The sequence below is a fragment of the Heloderma suspectum genome, chromosome 4, assembly GCF_057233095.1.
Source record: "Heloderma suspectum isolate Gila_16-S chromosome 4, 16-S_ref, whole genome shotgun sequence".
NCBI classification, from domain to species: domain Eukaryota; kingdom Metazoa; phylum Chordata; class Lepidosauria; order Squamata; family Helodermatidae; genus Heloderma; species Heloderma suspectum.
Window position 1 is genome coordinate 109,053,108 of NC_139461.1, and position 17,963 is coordinate 109,071,070.

The 17,963-nt window shown below is 45.7% G+C and overlaps 1 protein-coding gene across 2 annotated transcripts in view; it reads left to right on the top strand.

Annotated features, from left to right (window-relative positions):
* NEDD9 (neural precursor cell expressed, developmentally down-regulated 9) overlaps positions 1 to 16,145 on the top strand; it is an 83,435-nt gene extending 67,290 nt beyond the window's left edge. For both annotated transcript variants that reach the window (XM_084850333.1, XM_084850334.1), the window contains 5 exons: positions 607 to 708; positions 7,078 to 7,179; positions 9,282 to 10,514; positions 13,736 to 13,825; positions 15,095 to 16,145. In XM_084850333.1, coding sequence (XP_084706459.1) covers positions 607 to 708; positions 7,078 to 7,179; positions 9,282 to 10,514; positions 13,736 to 13,825; positions 15,095 to 15,604 — 2,037 coding nt within the window. In that variant the 3' untranslated portion in view covers positions 15,605 to 16,145. The remainder of the gene's footprint in view (positions 1 to 606; positions 709 to 7,077; positions 7,180 to 9,281; positions 10,515 to 13,735; positions 13,826 to 15,094) is intronic.
* Positions 16,146 to 17,963: the final 1,818 nt, after the last annotated feature.

A 17,963-nucleotide genomic window follows, 5' to 3' on the forward strand; every position in this document is an offset into this window, starting at 1 on the left:
GGATTTGGCCCAGCACTGGTGCTTACGTTGTGATTTCTGAGAATGGGGACTGAGCTTAAATTCAAGGAGTGAGTGTGGGGTGGTGGAGACAGATTCCAGTGACTGGCTAACTATGAGCTGCTTCACACATTTGATGTTTTAAGTATACACCTAAGAAGCAATATGTGAATGAGACAGACGTGTGTATGTTAGGAAACATGCATCATAAAGGGACACTCATGGACCTGGTTTGCACGTAATGACAATCCAGAGTATGGGTTAAGTGTGAGTTGTTGTTGAATCATGGGTCATCATTATGTGAGAACCCTGCACTATGGTTTAACTATGGGTTGTTAACCAACAAACAGTTCACAACCGTCTAAACATACGTAGGATTGCACCCTTAATGTGAAAAAGGATGGAGGTGATATTTATCATCCACAAGTTTTGGGATACATATTTTACTATCAAAACATATGACAAGGTTTTTTCACTATTAAAACTGTAAGGAAAAGTACAACAATCAGTAAAATAAATGCTTGCACAGAGACTCTTAACATGTTCAGCCTGAGACTGGCTAAGTGCCTCACTATTTATGTTTTCCTGTCTTTCCCTTTTAACCCATAGGTAGTAACTCCAGTCAGGTCAGGACAAGGTTATGTTTACGAGTTCCCTACCAAATACCAGAAGGATACCTACGATATCCCACCAGTCCGTCCTCTCCAAGGGGTATGTACTAAATAAAACTGTCAACAGCACTGAAATTAATCTGCAGCCGAGGTCTTGACATTTTATCTATTTCCTAAGTGTGGATCAGATACTCTCATTCCAAATCAACCTTTTTTTCCTTCATCTTTGACATGATGGCCTTTTCCACTTGATAGATGGCCAGAGAGTTTTACAAATACACCAGATGCTAAGAGGCTAAAAAACAGACAATCTACATTTCTTTTCGAAGGGATACAATCTATTCAAATGGTTACCCAGAATACTTGAAGACCAAACACTCTGTATTTTATGCATCCCCCATGTATGCTATTTCTCCATTAAAATGCTTTTCCCCATATGAGCAAAATAGGTTCCAAGTACAAACTGCCAGTCTACCGAGATGTCCATACCTTAGAAATAGGGGGTACTTTCCTGTATACCAGGGGTGCAAATCTACATTTGGGTGGAGAATGGAACTGTTCCCCACCAGACTGTCTGCAGTCCAGAAGATGTCACCCTGCCCGCCCGCCCCAGCCATTTTGCATTTCTCTAAGCCTCATCACCTGGAGAAACCCAAGGAGGCTCTGCAGGCCAGATGCAGAACCTCTGCAGGCCAGTTTAGGCTCTCAGGGTTCCACATCCCTGCTCCATACAGAATTGGCTCAAGGTTCCCCCCTTCCACCTTGGCAGGGTGAGGTTATTCTAATAGAAAGAGAGAGTGCCTCTCAGTATCCCCTGGGGCATCTCAGGGAGTTTTGGGAAGCATGTTGAGTTTGTACATGTGAGATATAGCATGTGAACTTCTGTACAGCTTCTGGCATGACAGGAGCCCCTTGAACTGAATTGCACTCCAGACAGTGCAGCAGTGTATTTGTATGATAGAGCCAGCCTTTCCTGTATTCCGCATGTACCAGTGGTGTTCCCTGTAAACATCTGTGAGAGCCATATCCTCCCTCTTTTGTACATGCCATGTTCCATAGAGATTGGAAAGGAAGGCAGGCAGGCAGGCAGGCAGGCTCTTGCATGTTTCAGGAATCTCCATATACCCACTCTATATAGGCATGTACTTGCTAATTTCTGCCATACGTGAAGAAGGTCCTAAGAGGAAGGAGCCAGTCCTCCGCCCCTCATTCACTATGGCTTCTATGTAGGGGAGGGACTGTAGCTCAGTGGCAGAGCTTTGCATGCAGAAGATCACGGGTTTGATGCCCGGCATCTCCAGGTAGGACTAGGAAGGAATCCTGCCTGACATGCTGGAGAGCTGCTGCCAGTCGGTGTTGACAGTACTGGGCTAGATGGATCAGTGGCCTAACTCAGTATAACACCAGCCAAACAGATCGATGTGATGTATATAGCCCAAGTGATGTATGTTGCAAGAAGCAAAATTATACACTCAGAATTAAAAATACAAATATTTTACAGTAAATGTGTGGTATCTGTACACCCAACAGAACTTGCCTATACAAGTGAATACACAAGGTCCCTAATTAATGTTGGACCAATCGCTTGTTAAGCATGCAATACAGCGTAGTGTCAACCATCCACAATTTAAGTTCAAAAATTTCTATATGACAGTAACAGATATTAATAGGTTGCATTTAAACGACACGTAATGCAAACAGAACTGCATGGCTCAATATAAGGTGGCTTCCGATGTTCCTAGCATCAGCCCCCCCAAGTACTGAACTCTACAACGGGCCCTGCTTGAAATCTGCTTCCGCCTGTTGGGACTTTTCCCCCTGCCACAAAAAGCGAGGAACACACAGCCCGTCCAGCTCTGCAGCGCAAGATCCATGGGACAGGCGAAGGAGCCACACATACGCTGATCTCCGTGGAGCAGTGCGCAGCCGACATGGGGGTGGGGGAGCTGATTCACACCTCATGAAAATTGTTAAGGGTTAGGTGTCAATTACCACCAGCAGCTGTGTGCCTGCTGCAGGGCGGTGGGGGAGCCAGTGCCCTGAGATCAATCACAAGTATCGAAGCCTCAGTCAAAGGGTCTAGTCCTGGGTCAGGGGCTGCTTGTGTTTGGATTTCTTTGGGGAGCTGTCCCAGGCCAAGGACATATGTGGGGCGCGATAGATGTCCTTGCCTGATCTTATCTTATATTATTATAGGGGCCACGGTGGCTTAGTGGTTAAGACGCTGAACTGCAGACCGGAAGGTCGGCAGGACAGCAGTTCGAGACCCAAGTGCTGCGTGACAGAGTGAGCTCCCGTCTTCAGTCCCAGCTTCTGCCAACCTAGCAGTTCGAAAGCAAGAAATTGCAAGTAGATAAATAGGTACCGCCTCGGCAGGAAAGGTAACAGCGTTCCGTGCACCTCGGTGTTCAGTCATGCCGGCCACATGACCACGGAAGCGTCTTTGGGCAGCGCTGGCTCTTTGGCTTAGAAATGGAGATGAGCACCACCCCCTAGAGTCGGACACGACTGGTTGGGGACACCTTTACCTTTTACCTTTTTAATCTTATCTTATTGACAAGCCCAATGAGGCTGTTTGGGCTGAGCAGTAGTTAACATGCCCAAGGCTGTCCAGTGAATATAGCTGATGAGGGTTGGGATGGATCATCTTTGCCTCTTTCACAGTGAAGGGCCGCCTCAGAGATGTATTACATTTCTTTGGTGCAAAGGCTACACCTAAATGTAATTTAGCCTTCCCCCACCTGGCACCCCCCAGTTGAGTTGGACTGCAACTCCCATCATTCCTGGTTAGCATCTGGTGAGGAATGATGGGAGTTGCAGTCCAACACATCTGGAGGGCGCTGGGTTGGGGAAAGCTGATGGAAAGTGTGGAAGAATGCAATAAAGCTGTGCTGGAAATGCCTCCTCATTGGAGAGCCATGTTTGGCTGCAGTCCCCAGTTAAGAAGTTCAGGAATTGGCCCCTTAGATCAGCCCCAACTGGGCTGCCTCCAGAGGTGTTGGACTACAACTCCCATCACCCCTCCCATCATCTACTGGCTGGGGTGGTGGGAGTTGTAGTCCCACACCTCTGGAGGAAGCCAGGTTGGAGAAGGCTGCCTTAGATTTCTTCCAAGGCTCTGCAGCTCTGCTCCATTTCCCATGGAAAAAGCTTGGAGGGCAGTATTACAACGTAGGGAACTTTCTGCTAAAGGTTCATAGGCCAGTGAGGTTCTGGGTGCTTAATCCACAGGTAAGGGACTTTAACTTAGCTGCTTCTTTTGTAATTCTTTAAATACATCAGAAGCAGAAAATCAGCTAGGGAGGGAGTTGGGCTGTTAGAAAGCAGCGCTGAAGGCACACGGGAGGTTAATAGGGTGCAGAGAAGCAGGATGAATTATCTACATTGGTCTTCACTGCTTGAAGACCTTGGACAGGTACTCACACCTGAACCGTTTTTTTCCAGGGTCAGTGTGTGAAGAACCGAGGGCCAAACTACATGAAAAATTATTCACACTTTTAAAAAGATCTTGTTTGAACGGGCCCTGCACCAGAATCTTGCTGAAAATAGCTGCTGTTTTGCAGTAAAGGGCACCTTCTTGGGGCGTGGAATAACAGTGGGATGGGGAAGGAATTTTCAACAGGAAACTGGTGCGTGGTGACCCCATTTCAGATTGGGAGTATGTTCTGTGCCAGGGCCCAACTGCTGCTTTTTCTTTGGAATTAAAGTGGCCAGTTCAAGCATGTTGTTGTGTATTTTAAAGTATGACTAACATAACATGTAGTTTGGCCCTAAGGTCAAAGGAGAGGAGATTCAAGTGGTAATTTAGAAATTAAAATATAGCAAGTCACTCAAATGTTAAACAAGTCAGCTCAGGTGGTAAGTGGTTGAACTTCAAAAAAAAAAATCAGCTTGTCACTACAACTGGGCTCCTTACTGGAGGGCTGGAAAGTAGACAAGGTAACAGCAACAGTTTTTAAAAAAAGGATCCAGGGGGAAGCCAAACATTAAAGGCTCTGATTAACTTTTGATGGCTTTAACAGGGCTGTAGGGAAATCCATGGAGAACAGACCATTAGTCATTAAAATAACAGTCCAACCCTATTCATGTCTACTCACATTGGGTTCAGTGGGGCTTACTTCAAAGTAAGCTGGTATAAGTTTGCAGCCTAAATGGAGCTTCCATATTCAGGAGCAGTATGTCACTGAAGAGCAGTAGCTGAGGGAGGGGGAAAGGGGAGGCCTGTTACACTTCATGGCCTGTTTGTGGGCCTCTCAAATTGGCAACTAAGGGTGCAATCCTATGCATGTTTAGACAGAAAAAATTCCTGCAAATGTAGGACTTTTTCTGTCTAAACATGCATAGGATTGCGCCCTAATCCAGAGTTTCCTCATGAAAGCAGGATGCTAGATTAGACAGACATTCTCCAACTTCTACATTCTCCAACTTCCACACATTTATTGTCCTGAAATATCTTGTGCATGTGAGCCCTCCTTCCCCTCCAGTGTAAAAATAATTCCAAATTATACTAAAAACCACATTTTATAATGAGAATGAAGTATGCAGCTAGAGTGTGTGAATTCAAATATGTGGCACTTGTTTTGATTTACTTTTTTTAAAAAAAACACACATTGTGGTGAGAATTTTTAAAAGCTGTCCCCCAAGAAGTAGGGCATCTCTGACTTTCTGTTTCTTCCTGAAGAGCAATGTTTGGGAGCTTAAAAGAACCTTGGGGACTGGATGTGGGAAGGATCTCTGCTTAGGAACTTGAGAGCTACTGCTAGTCAGAGGAAGTTACCCTAGGCTAGATGGGCCAATAGCCTGACTCAGGGTCACCTTATATCAGGGCTCGGCAATGTAGTGCCTGCCCAGGTATCCTAGCCATCCCGTTTATTTGACGTAAATAAGCAGTTTCTTACAGGCAGCTGGTATCGCTTAGGCAAATAGGTTTCTGTTGGTGCTGAAAACTGTAAGTTCAAAGGAGTTGTTTAGTATGTTGGGGCTCAGACCCCACCTCTACCCCCTGCTCAGTCTTTGGAGCAGGTGACTTGTCCTTTGCCATGCTGCCTATGGCAGCCATTTTGTGATGGTGCCCAGGACAGTTTCTCAAATTGTCAAATATGCCCACAGCCCAAACAGGTTGCCTGTCCCTGGTTTATACTGTCAGCACAATCCAACAGTATTTTTTTTTCCTGGACTGTACCGACAGAGAGAGAAGGAGAGGAGTCACATGTATGATTGCTCCATTACCCCCAAAAGTCCCTGTAAGTGTAAACAAGGGCTCAGAGGACACATTATGTTAACTGCGTCGTGCAGCCTTCCCCAAAATGGTATCCTCCTGCTATGTTGGACTACAACTCCCAGAACCCCCCATCCAGCTCTGCCAACACATCTAGAGGGCACCAGGCTAGGGAATGGTTGGCACAGCATGTAGTTGAACCTCATATTTTCTTTTACTTTAGAGTAAACTGCACATAGCCCCATTCACATTGGGACCAGCATGGCCTGTGGGAGGGGAAGATTAAACCTCCCACATACACGCCAGTTTGCTTCCATGTGTTTACACACACACACACACACACACACACGGATTAAAAATCCTCCATTGACACCAATGGATATCTGTCTTTTTTTTAATTGCTGTGCACACGCAGGGGTGGAATTTGGGGCAGCAAATGGCCCAGGGGAGGTTTAATTGTCCTGTCCTGGTGCCCGTTGGTCCTGACCTGAATCAGAGCTGCGCACAGTTACTCTAAAGAAAAGGAAAAAATACAGCTTCGCTACAGTTACTCTAAAGAAAAGGAAAAAATACAGCTTAATGTAATGTGTAGTTTAACCCTAGCATGTCGGAGAAATGAGTTCTTGGCTCATTCTGTCCATTATGTGTTCGCTTTCTAGGTACAGGGAATTTGTGTGCATGTGAAGCACCTGAACTCATACAACCCACATCTATAGTGATACAATCTAAGAAAAGCTTGATCACAGGGGTGGGCAACTTGTGGCCCTGGAGATGTTTTGGCCTACAACAACTCCCATCAGCCCTAGCCAGCATAGCCAATGGTGAGGGGTAAGGGGAGCATAGGCCAAAACATCTGGAGGGCCACAAGTTGCCCACCCCTGCTTTACCATTTAATTCTGCTGATTGTATAACTGGTTGCCATCATATGTTCGTGTGAGCCCAGTTGCTACCCAAATGTACCATTCTTTTCCAGAAGTAGAGGAATAAAAGGTCTGGTCCTGCATGTTTTTCTTAGAAAAGTGTGAGTGGTATGGTCTGGAAATGTCTTGGTGTGTGTGTGTGTGTGTGTGTGCGTGTGTGTGTGTGTTTAGAAAGCTACGCAACAGAGAGTAAAACCCCAAACCTCATCCTGTTTGTAACAGGAATTACAGAGTGAATGCATGACCATTGCCAAGCAAAGAGTGGCTGGGGTTGGCGCTGGATTAATTTGAAATGGCAGTTAATCACGAGGTTTCTCTTTTGTGCCCTTAGATCTACGATGTTCCTCCTGCATCATTTAAAGGTGCTGCGCAAGCCCCTCAGATGAGTGATATGAAAGCTCACGGGGTATACGATGTCCCTCCTGCAAAAGGGGTAAGCATATTGCTGCTCCGTTTAAAGCAAACATGTAATTTCATGCTGGGTTGGAGGCATGTTTAAACAAAAAGCACATTTTGCATTGAAAAGGAGGTGGAAGAAGAGCAGGGAGTGCTTTGAACTATAGCCCTCTAAACATTCCCCTCAAGCTCGTAGCTCATTTATGTTTATTTTTTATTTTAAAAAACTGTGATAAAGATAGTTCGGAGCATAATTACTAGCCTTACGAAGACATTCTTGTAATTAGAGTTAGAAGTGACACACATGCAATGGGCTGATTGTATCTGTCTGTTTCACCTAAGACTGGGATAGGGAATGTGTGGCCCTCTGGGGGATGTTGGACTGCAACTTCCATCATCCCTCACCTTTGGTCATGCTGGCTAGGGCTGAGGGGAACTGCAGTCCAACAATATCTGGGGTCCCACCCCTGACCTAAGAGGAGTTCACTCCTTCATTGGTCCTGTGCAAGCTGTGATTGCTTGGACTGCATGAGTGCAAACCCATGTGTAAGTTTGACATCACGGCGTGCGCTCATGTGCAACCCACTTGTGTGATTGGCACTGCTGTGGGGTGGTGCATATGTAATCCACCAGAGCACAAAGCAAGAACACACACATATCCCACAAGATGCTTCAGAAGTTAGGAGCATTCATTAGATGCTCCAGTATAGGTCCTCTTCTCCCACCAAGACACTGAAGAGAGATCCTCTTGCTGGCACTGCATTTTGGGCTTATAATCTGTAAAATTAAGGACAAGTCTCAGTATATAAATCCGAGGCCACAGGCCTTCTCCTCTGTGTGGAGTTTCTCTTGCTGCTGGCTAGGCTGACTGAGGTATTTTCCCTCTACTATAGGTGATGACAGGGAAGCAGCTTGAGCAGGTTTACACATAGCAGTCATTGACACAAAGCATTACAATGACCGTGTTAATATCTGTATGGTGAGCAGTAGGGGATTGATGTTGAGTCATCCCCATGCTACACTGTTACTGGTTTGGAGAGACATCCTGGGTCCCCTGGCCTTCCCTGATCTTCTTTCCCGGCTTTGGTGGGTGCAAACTACACCCTGAGAACTTTAGACTTTGATTCTGCTGCAGTCAGAAGGTCAAACTCAGCAAAAAATATTCTGTCTCCCTTCAGTAATTCCTATTATAGACCCATATTCTGCAAGTAAACTCCCTTAAAGTATGGATGGGCATCTTCTTCAGCACAGGAGTTCTCTTCAGCTTTCTCTGGCCAATCTGTTTAGTGCCCCTGCCCGGCCATGATATGATCATGTTCCTGGCAGAAGTTGGCACCATACATGACCAGCACCCATCCATGCATAAGATAAGATGACATCCCTCTGCTGTCATTTTGTGCAAGATGTGCTCCATTGCATGCTCCATTTGGCCTCGACCGCACTGCAGCCCAAAAACGTTTGCTTCCATGTGGTCAGGTTATATGGTGTACTGGTCAACGGTGCTGTGGAAGAACCGTCTGGATGTGATGAATTATGTGACTACTTCCCACACCAGCACTAACCTTCCCTAGACACTGAGAAACAGCCACAACGTACCTCCAGCCCACGTGGTTTTTGCATGCTGGTTTTACTGGGGTGGCACAGGACACGACCATGCTGAGCCAGAGAGCATTCCACAGGAGCAAAGTATGCATTTGCCTCCTTTGAGAACAGCATGACCATTTATGCAGATATGCCCATGTTCTAGGTGTCTTCACTCTGGGTAGTATCCAACAGGGCCACTGCACTCCCACTAATTCAGTTGCGCCAGCGGGACCCACCACTAGTGCCATAGGGAGCTAGGGATTCTAAAAGTAACCCCAGAAACAAGTGAAAATACTTGTTTCCAGAGCAGGGCAGGGCAGGGGAGCTCCTTTCTGCGAGCTGCGCTAACCTGCCCCATTCCAGAAACTAGTGTTTCCACTCATTTGGGGTTGCTTTTAGAACCACTAGACCCCCTTTGCTCTAGCAGTGGGTTCCGCTGGCATGTAGGCAGCATAGGATACTGCTGTAAGAAATTACTTGGAGCTATAGCCCCCCCCCCCCCATTATGGGGACAGTGCCCTTCTGTGGCTCACAGCTCTGCATTTTATGTTCCAGGTCTATGCCATTCCCCCTTCTGCATGCAGAGATGATGCAGATCTCCGAGGATGCTCGCCCGATTCGGCTGCTTGCCTAAAGCAGGAGACAAGACCGGAAGGCGTGTACGACGTCCCTCCTCCCACAGCCAAAGCAGCTGTAAAAGAACCTGTACAGAATTGCCATTACAACCCAGCTGCCTCCTTGGACCTAACAACGCACCCACAAGGCCTATATGACATCCCAGTGAGCCACCAAACCCAGTTTGTTGGGCAGCAGATAGCTCCCCAGACAGATGTCTATGATACCCCCCGAGGAGTCCCATTCCCTGGGCCGCAGTTGGGATTTGGTGAGAGTCTAAACCCTGAAGGAAAAGAGGGGGTGTACGATGTGCCCCCCCAGGTGACGCAGGACACTAAAAGACTGCCAGATGTGACTGACGGGATGAACAGGTTGTCTTTTTCCAGCACAGGAAGCACCAGGAGTAACATGTCCACCTCTTCCACAACGTCCAAAGAATCTTCCTTTTCAGCCACTCCATCTCAGGACAAAAGGCTCGTGTTGGATCCTGACACAGCCATAGAGAGGCTTTACTGGCATCAGAACACCATGGAGGCTGCCGTCTCAGGTTTAATGGCCTTTGTCAGCCCTGACTGGCGGTCTTACGAGTACATGGACAAACACATCAACAAGGTCCACACTGCGGTTGACAAGGTGGAGCAATCTCTGGTTGACTACCTTCATTTTGCCAAAGGGGCGACAGCCAATGCTTCCTTCCTCTCTGAACTCAGCCTCTACAATAAAATGAGGAGGGAGCTGCAGAGGTTGGAAGATTCCCATCAGATTTTAACTCAGACGAGCCATGACCTGAATAACTGCAGCTGGTCCTTGAACGTCCTGGCACTCAACAAACCCCAGACCAAATGTGATGACCTGGATCGGTTTGTTATGGTGGCCAGGACGATCCCAGATGATGCTAAACAGCTGACTACCAGCATCAGCGTTAACGCCGAGGTGCTCTTCAAGCAAGGGCCTTGCAACTCCTACATAAAAAACACATCGGAGAGGATTATGCCGGCTGCAGATTATGTCTACGACTGTCCCCAGGCCCTGACTTTGCATCCTGGAGAGAAAAGCCAGGAGTCCTGCAGTTCATTGCCACCACTTCTGTCTAAAGACCAGCATTACCAATGCAATGGCAGCGATGGCTCAGGAAAGAGCTGGATGGATGATTATGATTACGTGCACTTGCAGGTGAGTCCGCAGGTGAACTGCCTTGCTTGATCGAGCCATGTCCATCATTCCACTCCCAGCCAGCCCAATGTTATTTCATTCATTCATTCATTCATTCATTATAATATTTTTGTACCGCTTAATATATTAAAATCCCTAAGCGATTCACAATAAAATACAATACGGCAACATGAAAACAAGATAACCATAATATACAATGAAAAACATTACAGCACCATAAAAAATAAAACAAGGTAGTAGCAGAGCCTCTCATGCGTCAGGAACAGCCTGTGTGTTTTCAAGATGTGTTTAAAACTAGCCGCCATTTCTGCCTCTCAAACTTCATGTGGGAGAGTATTACAATGCCTCTGGGATGCTTACAAGGAGGGCATGAAGGCCACACCCCTCGCCTGCTCTTTGCCCCAGCAACCAGTATTCCAAGGCATATTGCCTCTGAACATGGAAGTTCCATTTTGCTGCAATGGACAATCGCCATTGACTGAGCCATTTTCTGTGAATTTGTCTAATTGCCCCTTAACTAGTGGCCACCTCGACATCTTGTGGAGACGGATTGCACCAGTGCGTTGCCAAGAGGCAACAGTTCTTTTTAGAATTCAGATTACAATAAACACACTAATGGGTGAAGGCTAAAGATTTTATTAAACAGAAGCAAATTAATAGAGTAATTAAAACAGAAGAAAGGAGAACACAATCCTTGCAGCACTGTATTTCAAAGCAAGAACTTGCATCCTTTCAATCACTGGAAACCCCCTTAATCCGTGACAAACACACTCCAGTGGCCTGGCTTACGCAGCACTCTTTCCAGATCGGCTTGCATCTAGGTTCTGAATTGGGGATCTCCCAGGGATACCTATACTATCTCATTGATCTCTCCTATTCTGGACATAGTCCAATGACTTCAAGGATATTTGGCAATAACCCAGCATAGATAACTCCCACCCCAGCTACTCTGCTAACAAGTGGCCTAACCTTGAGATCTTGACAGAGGCTTACCTACGAGCCTCGAGCTGTACAGTCTCAAACAGATAATTGGCCCTGGGAACTAATGGGAAGAGAAGCTTAGCTAACCACTAAAAGCAACAACTGGAAGTCTAGACATGAGAAGGAACTATTTGTTCACCGCTCTTCAAAATAACAACAATCTTCCGCATTTCCGCTACAACCAGTTAATTGCTTCCTTTTGTCAGTCCTGAGCTTACCATCAAATAATTTCTTTGGGTGTCTCTTATCCTTCTGTAAGAGAAGTGCACTTAATATTTAAAAAAGAGAGGGCCTGCTTGGTGGTGATGCCCCAACTGTGGAATACCCTCCTGTTGGAGATACACCTGGTGCCAGCATCATACTCTTTTTTGGCACCAGGCGAAAACCTTTTTATTTACACAAACATTGTAAAAGAACCATTTTCAGATTCATGTTTCTGTCTTTTTAGCAGGTTGAAAGTTTTATGCCTCTTGATTTTACTTTTTGATGTTTAGATTTTAGGTTATTGTATTGTATTGTATTGTTTTTAGGCCGTTTTTATGTACACTGTTCTGAAATCACTTTTGAGATGGAGGTGTAATTTATACATTTTTAAAATAAATAATATTATGAGTAAGGGAGAAAAATATCTGTCTAGTGTAGACCTGGTTTACACAGAACACTAACCCATGGCTTATTTAACCCATGATTGTTGAATTTGGGATTATCGTGATGTGTGAACCCAGCCAAACTATGATTTATTAACTGCAAACAACCCAGAAAGGGAAACCATGGTTTGTCTTTGGGTTGTGAACTCTGGGTTGTTTAAACCATGGGTTGTCAGTACGAGTGAACATAGAACTGTCGGTTGCTCATGGGTTGTTTTGCCAGGTTACAGAGGTGGTGAGCAAGAGCAGTAAAAAAAAAACCCAGCCATTCTACATGCCAGTACTACAGCACAACAAAGGCATTTGGATATAGGGAGGGACCAGGTGGAGGAGGAAGGAAATAATCAAGTTTGTTGTTTGGAGGAGGTGGGAAACCAACAAAATGGGTTGTCTGATCATCTGCCAGACAAATCCTGGGTAGGGCAACAAACCATGGGTTAACCATGGGTTAAACCATGGGTTAAGTGTTATGTGCAAACCAGGTCATAGTCTCCCCTGGACCATTTATGTCTTTATAAACCCTCCTTTTTTCTAAACTTAAAAAGCTCCAAGCACATATCCCACCTGATTGTCAGGACCTTTCAGAGATATTTTCAATGCTAGTTAGATGTGTAATTATGGGCCCTGTTCCAGAGGCAGCCCTACCATTAGGCAGAGTGAGGTGACCATTTGAGGCAGCAGATGCAGAGAGGCAGCAGAGGCAGCCACCCAGCTGTCCTCATGAACTCTTCGGCTGTTCCCCTCCATTAGAGGACAAAGGGATATATGGCACAGAGCCTGTCCCGGAGCCCCTAAACTAGTCTGAGTTTGGTAGAGAATGCTATCCAATCACCAGTTTTGAAATAAGATTCAACTGAAAGTCCAGTCATTGTCCATACATGGATTTGGGAGGGGGCGCCATCTTGGCCCTTTGCCTCAGGCAACAAAATGTCTTCTGTCCCCTCATTTCCTAGCAGATGGTCACCACCCCCTCTTGATCTTCCCAGCTCTTCCTCATTTCCACTTCTAGCTGTGCAGGTGAAGGGCAGAAATCCCACACCAGCAGCCACCTTCTGGATTGCAGCTCCTGGGGGTATGACATCCTTCCCAACATAGTATCCTCCAGATGTTTTAGGCTACAACTCCCACCATCCCCAACAGTTGGCTGCACTGGCTGGGAATGATGGGAGTTGCAGTCCAAAACATTTGGAGGGCATCAGGTTGGGGAAGACTGGGGTATGACCTAGCAGTAACAGGCTGTTCTGCCTCTCTCCATCTCCTGCTGAACCACTCAGTGGGAATAAAAAGGGAAGCCCCCCCACCCAGCAAATGGCCAGCGAGTCAAAATTCTGTCCTCTCCCCTTTATCTCATTTCCCCTGCTTTGCTTGTTGGTCACATGGAATCCTCACTCTGTGCAATTTCCTTTTATTCAGATCATTTCCAGCCATGAATTCTTGCTGTTCTCGCATATTTTCTCTTTACTGGTAATAAAAACTGGAATGAGAACATAATGAAATACCTGCTGTGTAATAAATAGCTAAGTTAATTGGTTGACTGTTATCTCAAGAGATGTATTTGTGTGACGTCAGGCTTTTTGTTTCTTAAATATTCAGGGGAAGGAAGAGTTTGAAAGACAACAGAAGGAGCTGCTAGAAAAAGAAAATATCATCAAGCAGAACAAGATGCAGCTGGAGCACCATCAGGTAAAGGCTTGGAAGGGCAACACCCAAAATGGCAGGAGAGCAAAAGGAAAGGCAAAAGTGAAACAGGTTCTGAATGAAAAACATACAGGATGGTCTCTTCAGAGAACTGGGACTCTGAATGAGTGCTGTTGAAATAGAAGGATGCATAGAGATATTGGGTTAAAAGAAAGCAGCTTGTCAAAATGTGATGGTAATTTTTAGTCAATAAGGGTGGGGAACCATATTGGTTCTGGGGGCTGGGTTGCTGGATGATGTTAGGGAATGGGGACCTGAAAGTGCCAGTCAAGTGTGCTTCTGGCTTCGCTTGTCCTTCACCTGCCCCATGCAGGACAGGCAAAGGACACGCAGGGTGCACTCGTCCAGAATCTCCTTGTTATCTCCGATCTGTGGTCAGAGATAACAAGGGGGTTCTCCTTTCACATCGCTCACCATTGGGAGGGGGAGCGCCGCACAAGAGGGGCAGCAGCAGTGACCATGGGGCAGGGTGTGAGGAGGGGGAGGGGACCACAGAGGGAGCCCAAGCCTCTGCAGACCAGATAGGGAACTATTCTCCATCCCTGCAATACGTCTTCCAGTCAGCACTAATTTGAGATGCGCCCTTCTTTTTTGCCTCCCAGAGATATAGCTGTCATGTTTGTTTGTATCAATGATAGCCAAGGGTCATTTGGGGGCAGAAATCCCAAATGGCTGCATTATTATCAAATTATTAGCAAAGCAAGTCTGTAAATAACAATTAGAGCAATGGGGGACTGCCAACAACATGTTGCAGTGCAGCCTCACCCCCTAAAAGGAGTGCTCCTGTTCAGGGTTCTAGTCAACCAATAATGGCCTCCTCCAGAATACTATAAGCTGTAAGCCAGTTCACTCTTCCCCATCCCCTTGTGTTTTTCTGTTTTTCTTCTCCAAAAAAACACTCACCATTCTGTAGCTGTTGGAGGCCACTGAGCATGCTCAGTCTATCATCATCATCATCTTTATTAGTCTATAAAGTGCGTAAAATCTACTAGGCACAGATTAAAAACATGACAGTCCCTGCCTGCAGACTGACAACTGCAAAGGCATGATGTAAAAGCATTTTAAAAATGTGGTGTACTTTGGTTTATCTCAGGGTTCCCCTGAGCGTGCCAATACTTCCCTTGTCTCTCAGTGGCCCCATTTTGGCCCCAGTCCTCTCAGCACTCAACCCCCTGAGTTCACTATTAAAGGGAATGATGCTCCATTGTGCACTGAGAGTAGTACGTGGCATTGACTCTCCTGCTTGCCTTTCAGCTGAATCAGTTCCAGTGGCTGGAGCAAGAAATCACAAAGCCGGTGGAAAACGACATCTCAAAATGGAAGCCACCTCAAGGCCCTTACCCTGTGAACAGCCTGGTAGCCTCCCAAGAAAGGCAACTGCTTTTGTTTTATTCAGACCAGTGCGAGACTCATTTCATTTCCCTCTTAAATGCCATTGATGCCTTCTTTAGCTGCATTAGTGCTGCGCAGCCGCCAAGGATCTTTGTTGCTCACAGCAAGTTTGTCATCTTAAGCGCTCACAAACTGGTGTTCATCGGGGATACCCTGACGAGGCAGTTGACGGCTCAGGAAATACGCAACAGTATAATGAACTCCAGCAACCAGCTTTGTGAATTGCTTAAAAGCATTGTCATGTCAACCAAGATGGCTGCCTTGAATTATCCCAGCACAGCATCCTTACAAGACATGGTGGACCGAGTGACGGAACTCTCTCACTATGCACAGTTGTTTAAACACTCTTTGGTCCACATGGCATCTTACTAAGGTGCACAAAATAGACTCCAACCAACAAAGAACACTTCATTCTTAAGAAAAGAACTGGAAATGTTTTCTATAGTATGTAAAAAAAAAAACCTTAAACTTGATCATTTTTTTCTAGAAGTTTTATATTAAATATTTTAAATTCATTTTATGGATTAGAAATTATAAAGTTTTTCAGCAATCTCAACCTGTTTCTTCAGTTTAAATATACATATATAAATATGAAATGATACTCTGCATATATGTATATATTGCAACATTCTGTAAGTCCATAAGTAATAAGCACCTTAACAAAAGCATTGATCAGTTCTGTGGTGTAGATATGGTCTGGATTTTTCAGGATACCCATTAACCAAATACTATGTTTGCCTTTTGGGGGCTATAATGTATATTATATTTTATTTTAGATTATGTTAATACGGACTGTTGTAAAGGGTATGGCAATTCCTAAAGAAAATATTATTGTTTTAGTCCCAATTTCCTTTCCCAAACAAGCTCTACTTGGCACACATTGTTACTAAATAAACTGTACCCTCTTACACTGAAGTCCTGCACATTTCTTTGGAAGCAAAACTAGTTTATTTCCACAGACCTCACTTCAAAATGAGCACGTGCAGAACCATGGGGCGGCATCCCAGGGACCATAGGAAACATCAGCATTTCCCCACCACGGTCGGAGACAGAGCACTGATCTTGGATTCCCCCCACAGAAAAAACCGCACTCCTCACCTCTACAATTTTGGAGCTGATGTCAGAGAAGGAGGGAAAGGGAGAGGATCATGGACGTGGTGTGGGCAGAGTGGGGGAGGCTCTGGAACCACAGTACCCCAAACCCTCCCAGCCTTTGAGCATGTCCCTGACAGGGTCTAAAATTTAGACCAGCCTTGGAGCTGGTCTAAGTTCTTTCCCGCCCACTGCTCGCAATGGGTGGAAATCGCTTTGAAGAAACCAACAACCCAGGAGGAAGAGTGGCAAATACCACTCCATCTTCCTTTCTCCCCTGCCAGCACGAGCCTAGCAGGTGTTGGGTATGTCAGGAACTAACTGTTGGATTGCACTCCAACAGTAACTGTAGGCTTGCCCTGCCTGTTCTGGAGACAGCCATTTTGAATTTTAACAGGGATAAATGCCAAGTTCTGCACCTAGGAAAAAGAAACCAAATGCACAGTTACAAGATGGGGGATACTTGGCTCAACAATACTACAAGTAAGAAGGATCTTGGAATTGTAGATCACTAGCTGAATATGAGTCAACAATGTGATGTGGCTGCAAAAAAGGCAAATGCTATTTTGGGTTGCATTAATAGAAGCATAGCTTCCAAATCACATGAAGTACTAGTTCCCCTCTACTCAGCACTGGTTAGGCCTCATCTGGAGTACTGTGTCCAGTTCTGGGCACCATACTTTAAGGATGCAGACAAACTGGAGAGGGTTCAGAGGAGGGCAACAAAGATGATCAGGGGACTGGAAACAAAGCCCTGTGAGGAGAGACTGAAAGAACTGGGCATGTTTAGCCTTGAGAAGACTGAGGGGAGATATGATAGCGCTCTTCAAGTACCTAAAAGGTTGTCATAGAGAGGAAGGCCAGGATCTCTTTTGATCATCCCAGAGTGCAAGACATGGAATAATGGGCTCAAGTGACAGGAAGCCAGATTCCAGCTGAACATCAGGAAAAACTTCCTGACTGTTAGAGCAATACGACAATGGAACCAATTACCTAGGGAAGTAGTGGGCACTCCCACACTACAGGCATTCAAGATGAAGCTGGACAGCCATCTGTCAGGGATGCTCTGACTTGGATTCCTGCATTGAGCAGGGGGTTGGACTCGTGGTCTTGTAGGCCCCTTCCAACCCTACTATTCTATGATTCTATGAATAGTAGCATTTGTTTCTCTCACAAGGAACAACCACTTAGGACCACAATGGGATGGTGGTGGTGAAAATACCAGGTGACCTGAGAAACAGGAGTCTCTCGCGTCCCAACTCTATTTTAGAGTTATTTGCTCCTCAAAACTGGAGAACTTCCTAAGAATATGTGATTATATCATTTACTTGCATTTGCAAATGTGCATAGTTGCATAATTGCAAAGATTCATACGTGGCTGTGGGGTACCTGCTGTATGCCTACAATGCATCGAGATCAGTATTTTCGCCATATAACCTTGTGCTAAATTGCAGAAACGTTCAAAGGTGTTCAGCAGTGCAGCTCCCCGCCCCTTCATTGAAGCCTACATTGTAGAATTGTCCAGGCCATACCTAAACAAAACCTTGTGCATGCCCATGTTTGCCCTTGCAGATCTCTTTCTGCACATGCAACACTTGCTTTGGATTGCAGTTTGGATAAAGAGCCTCTGAAAATGTGT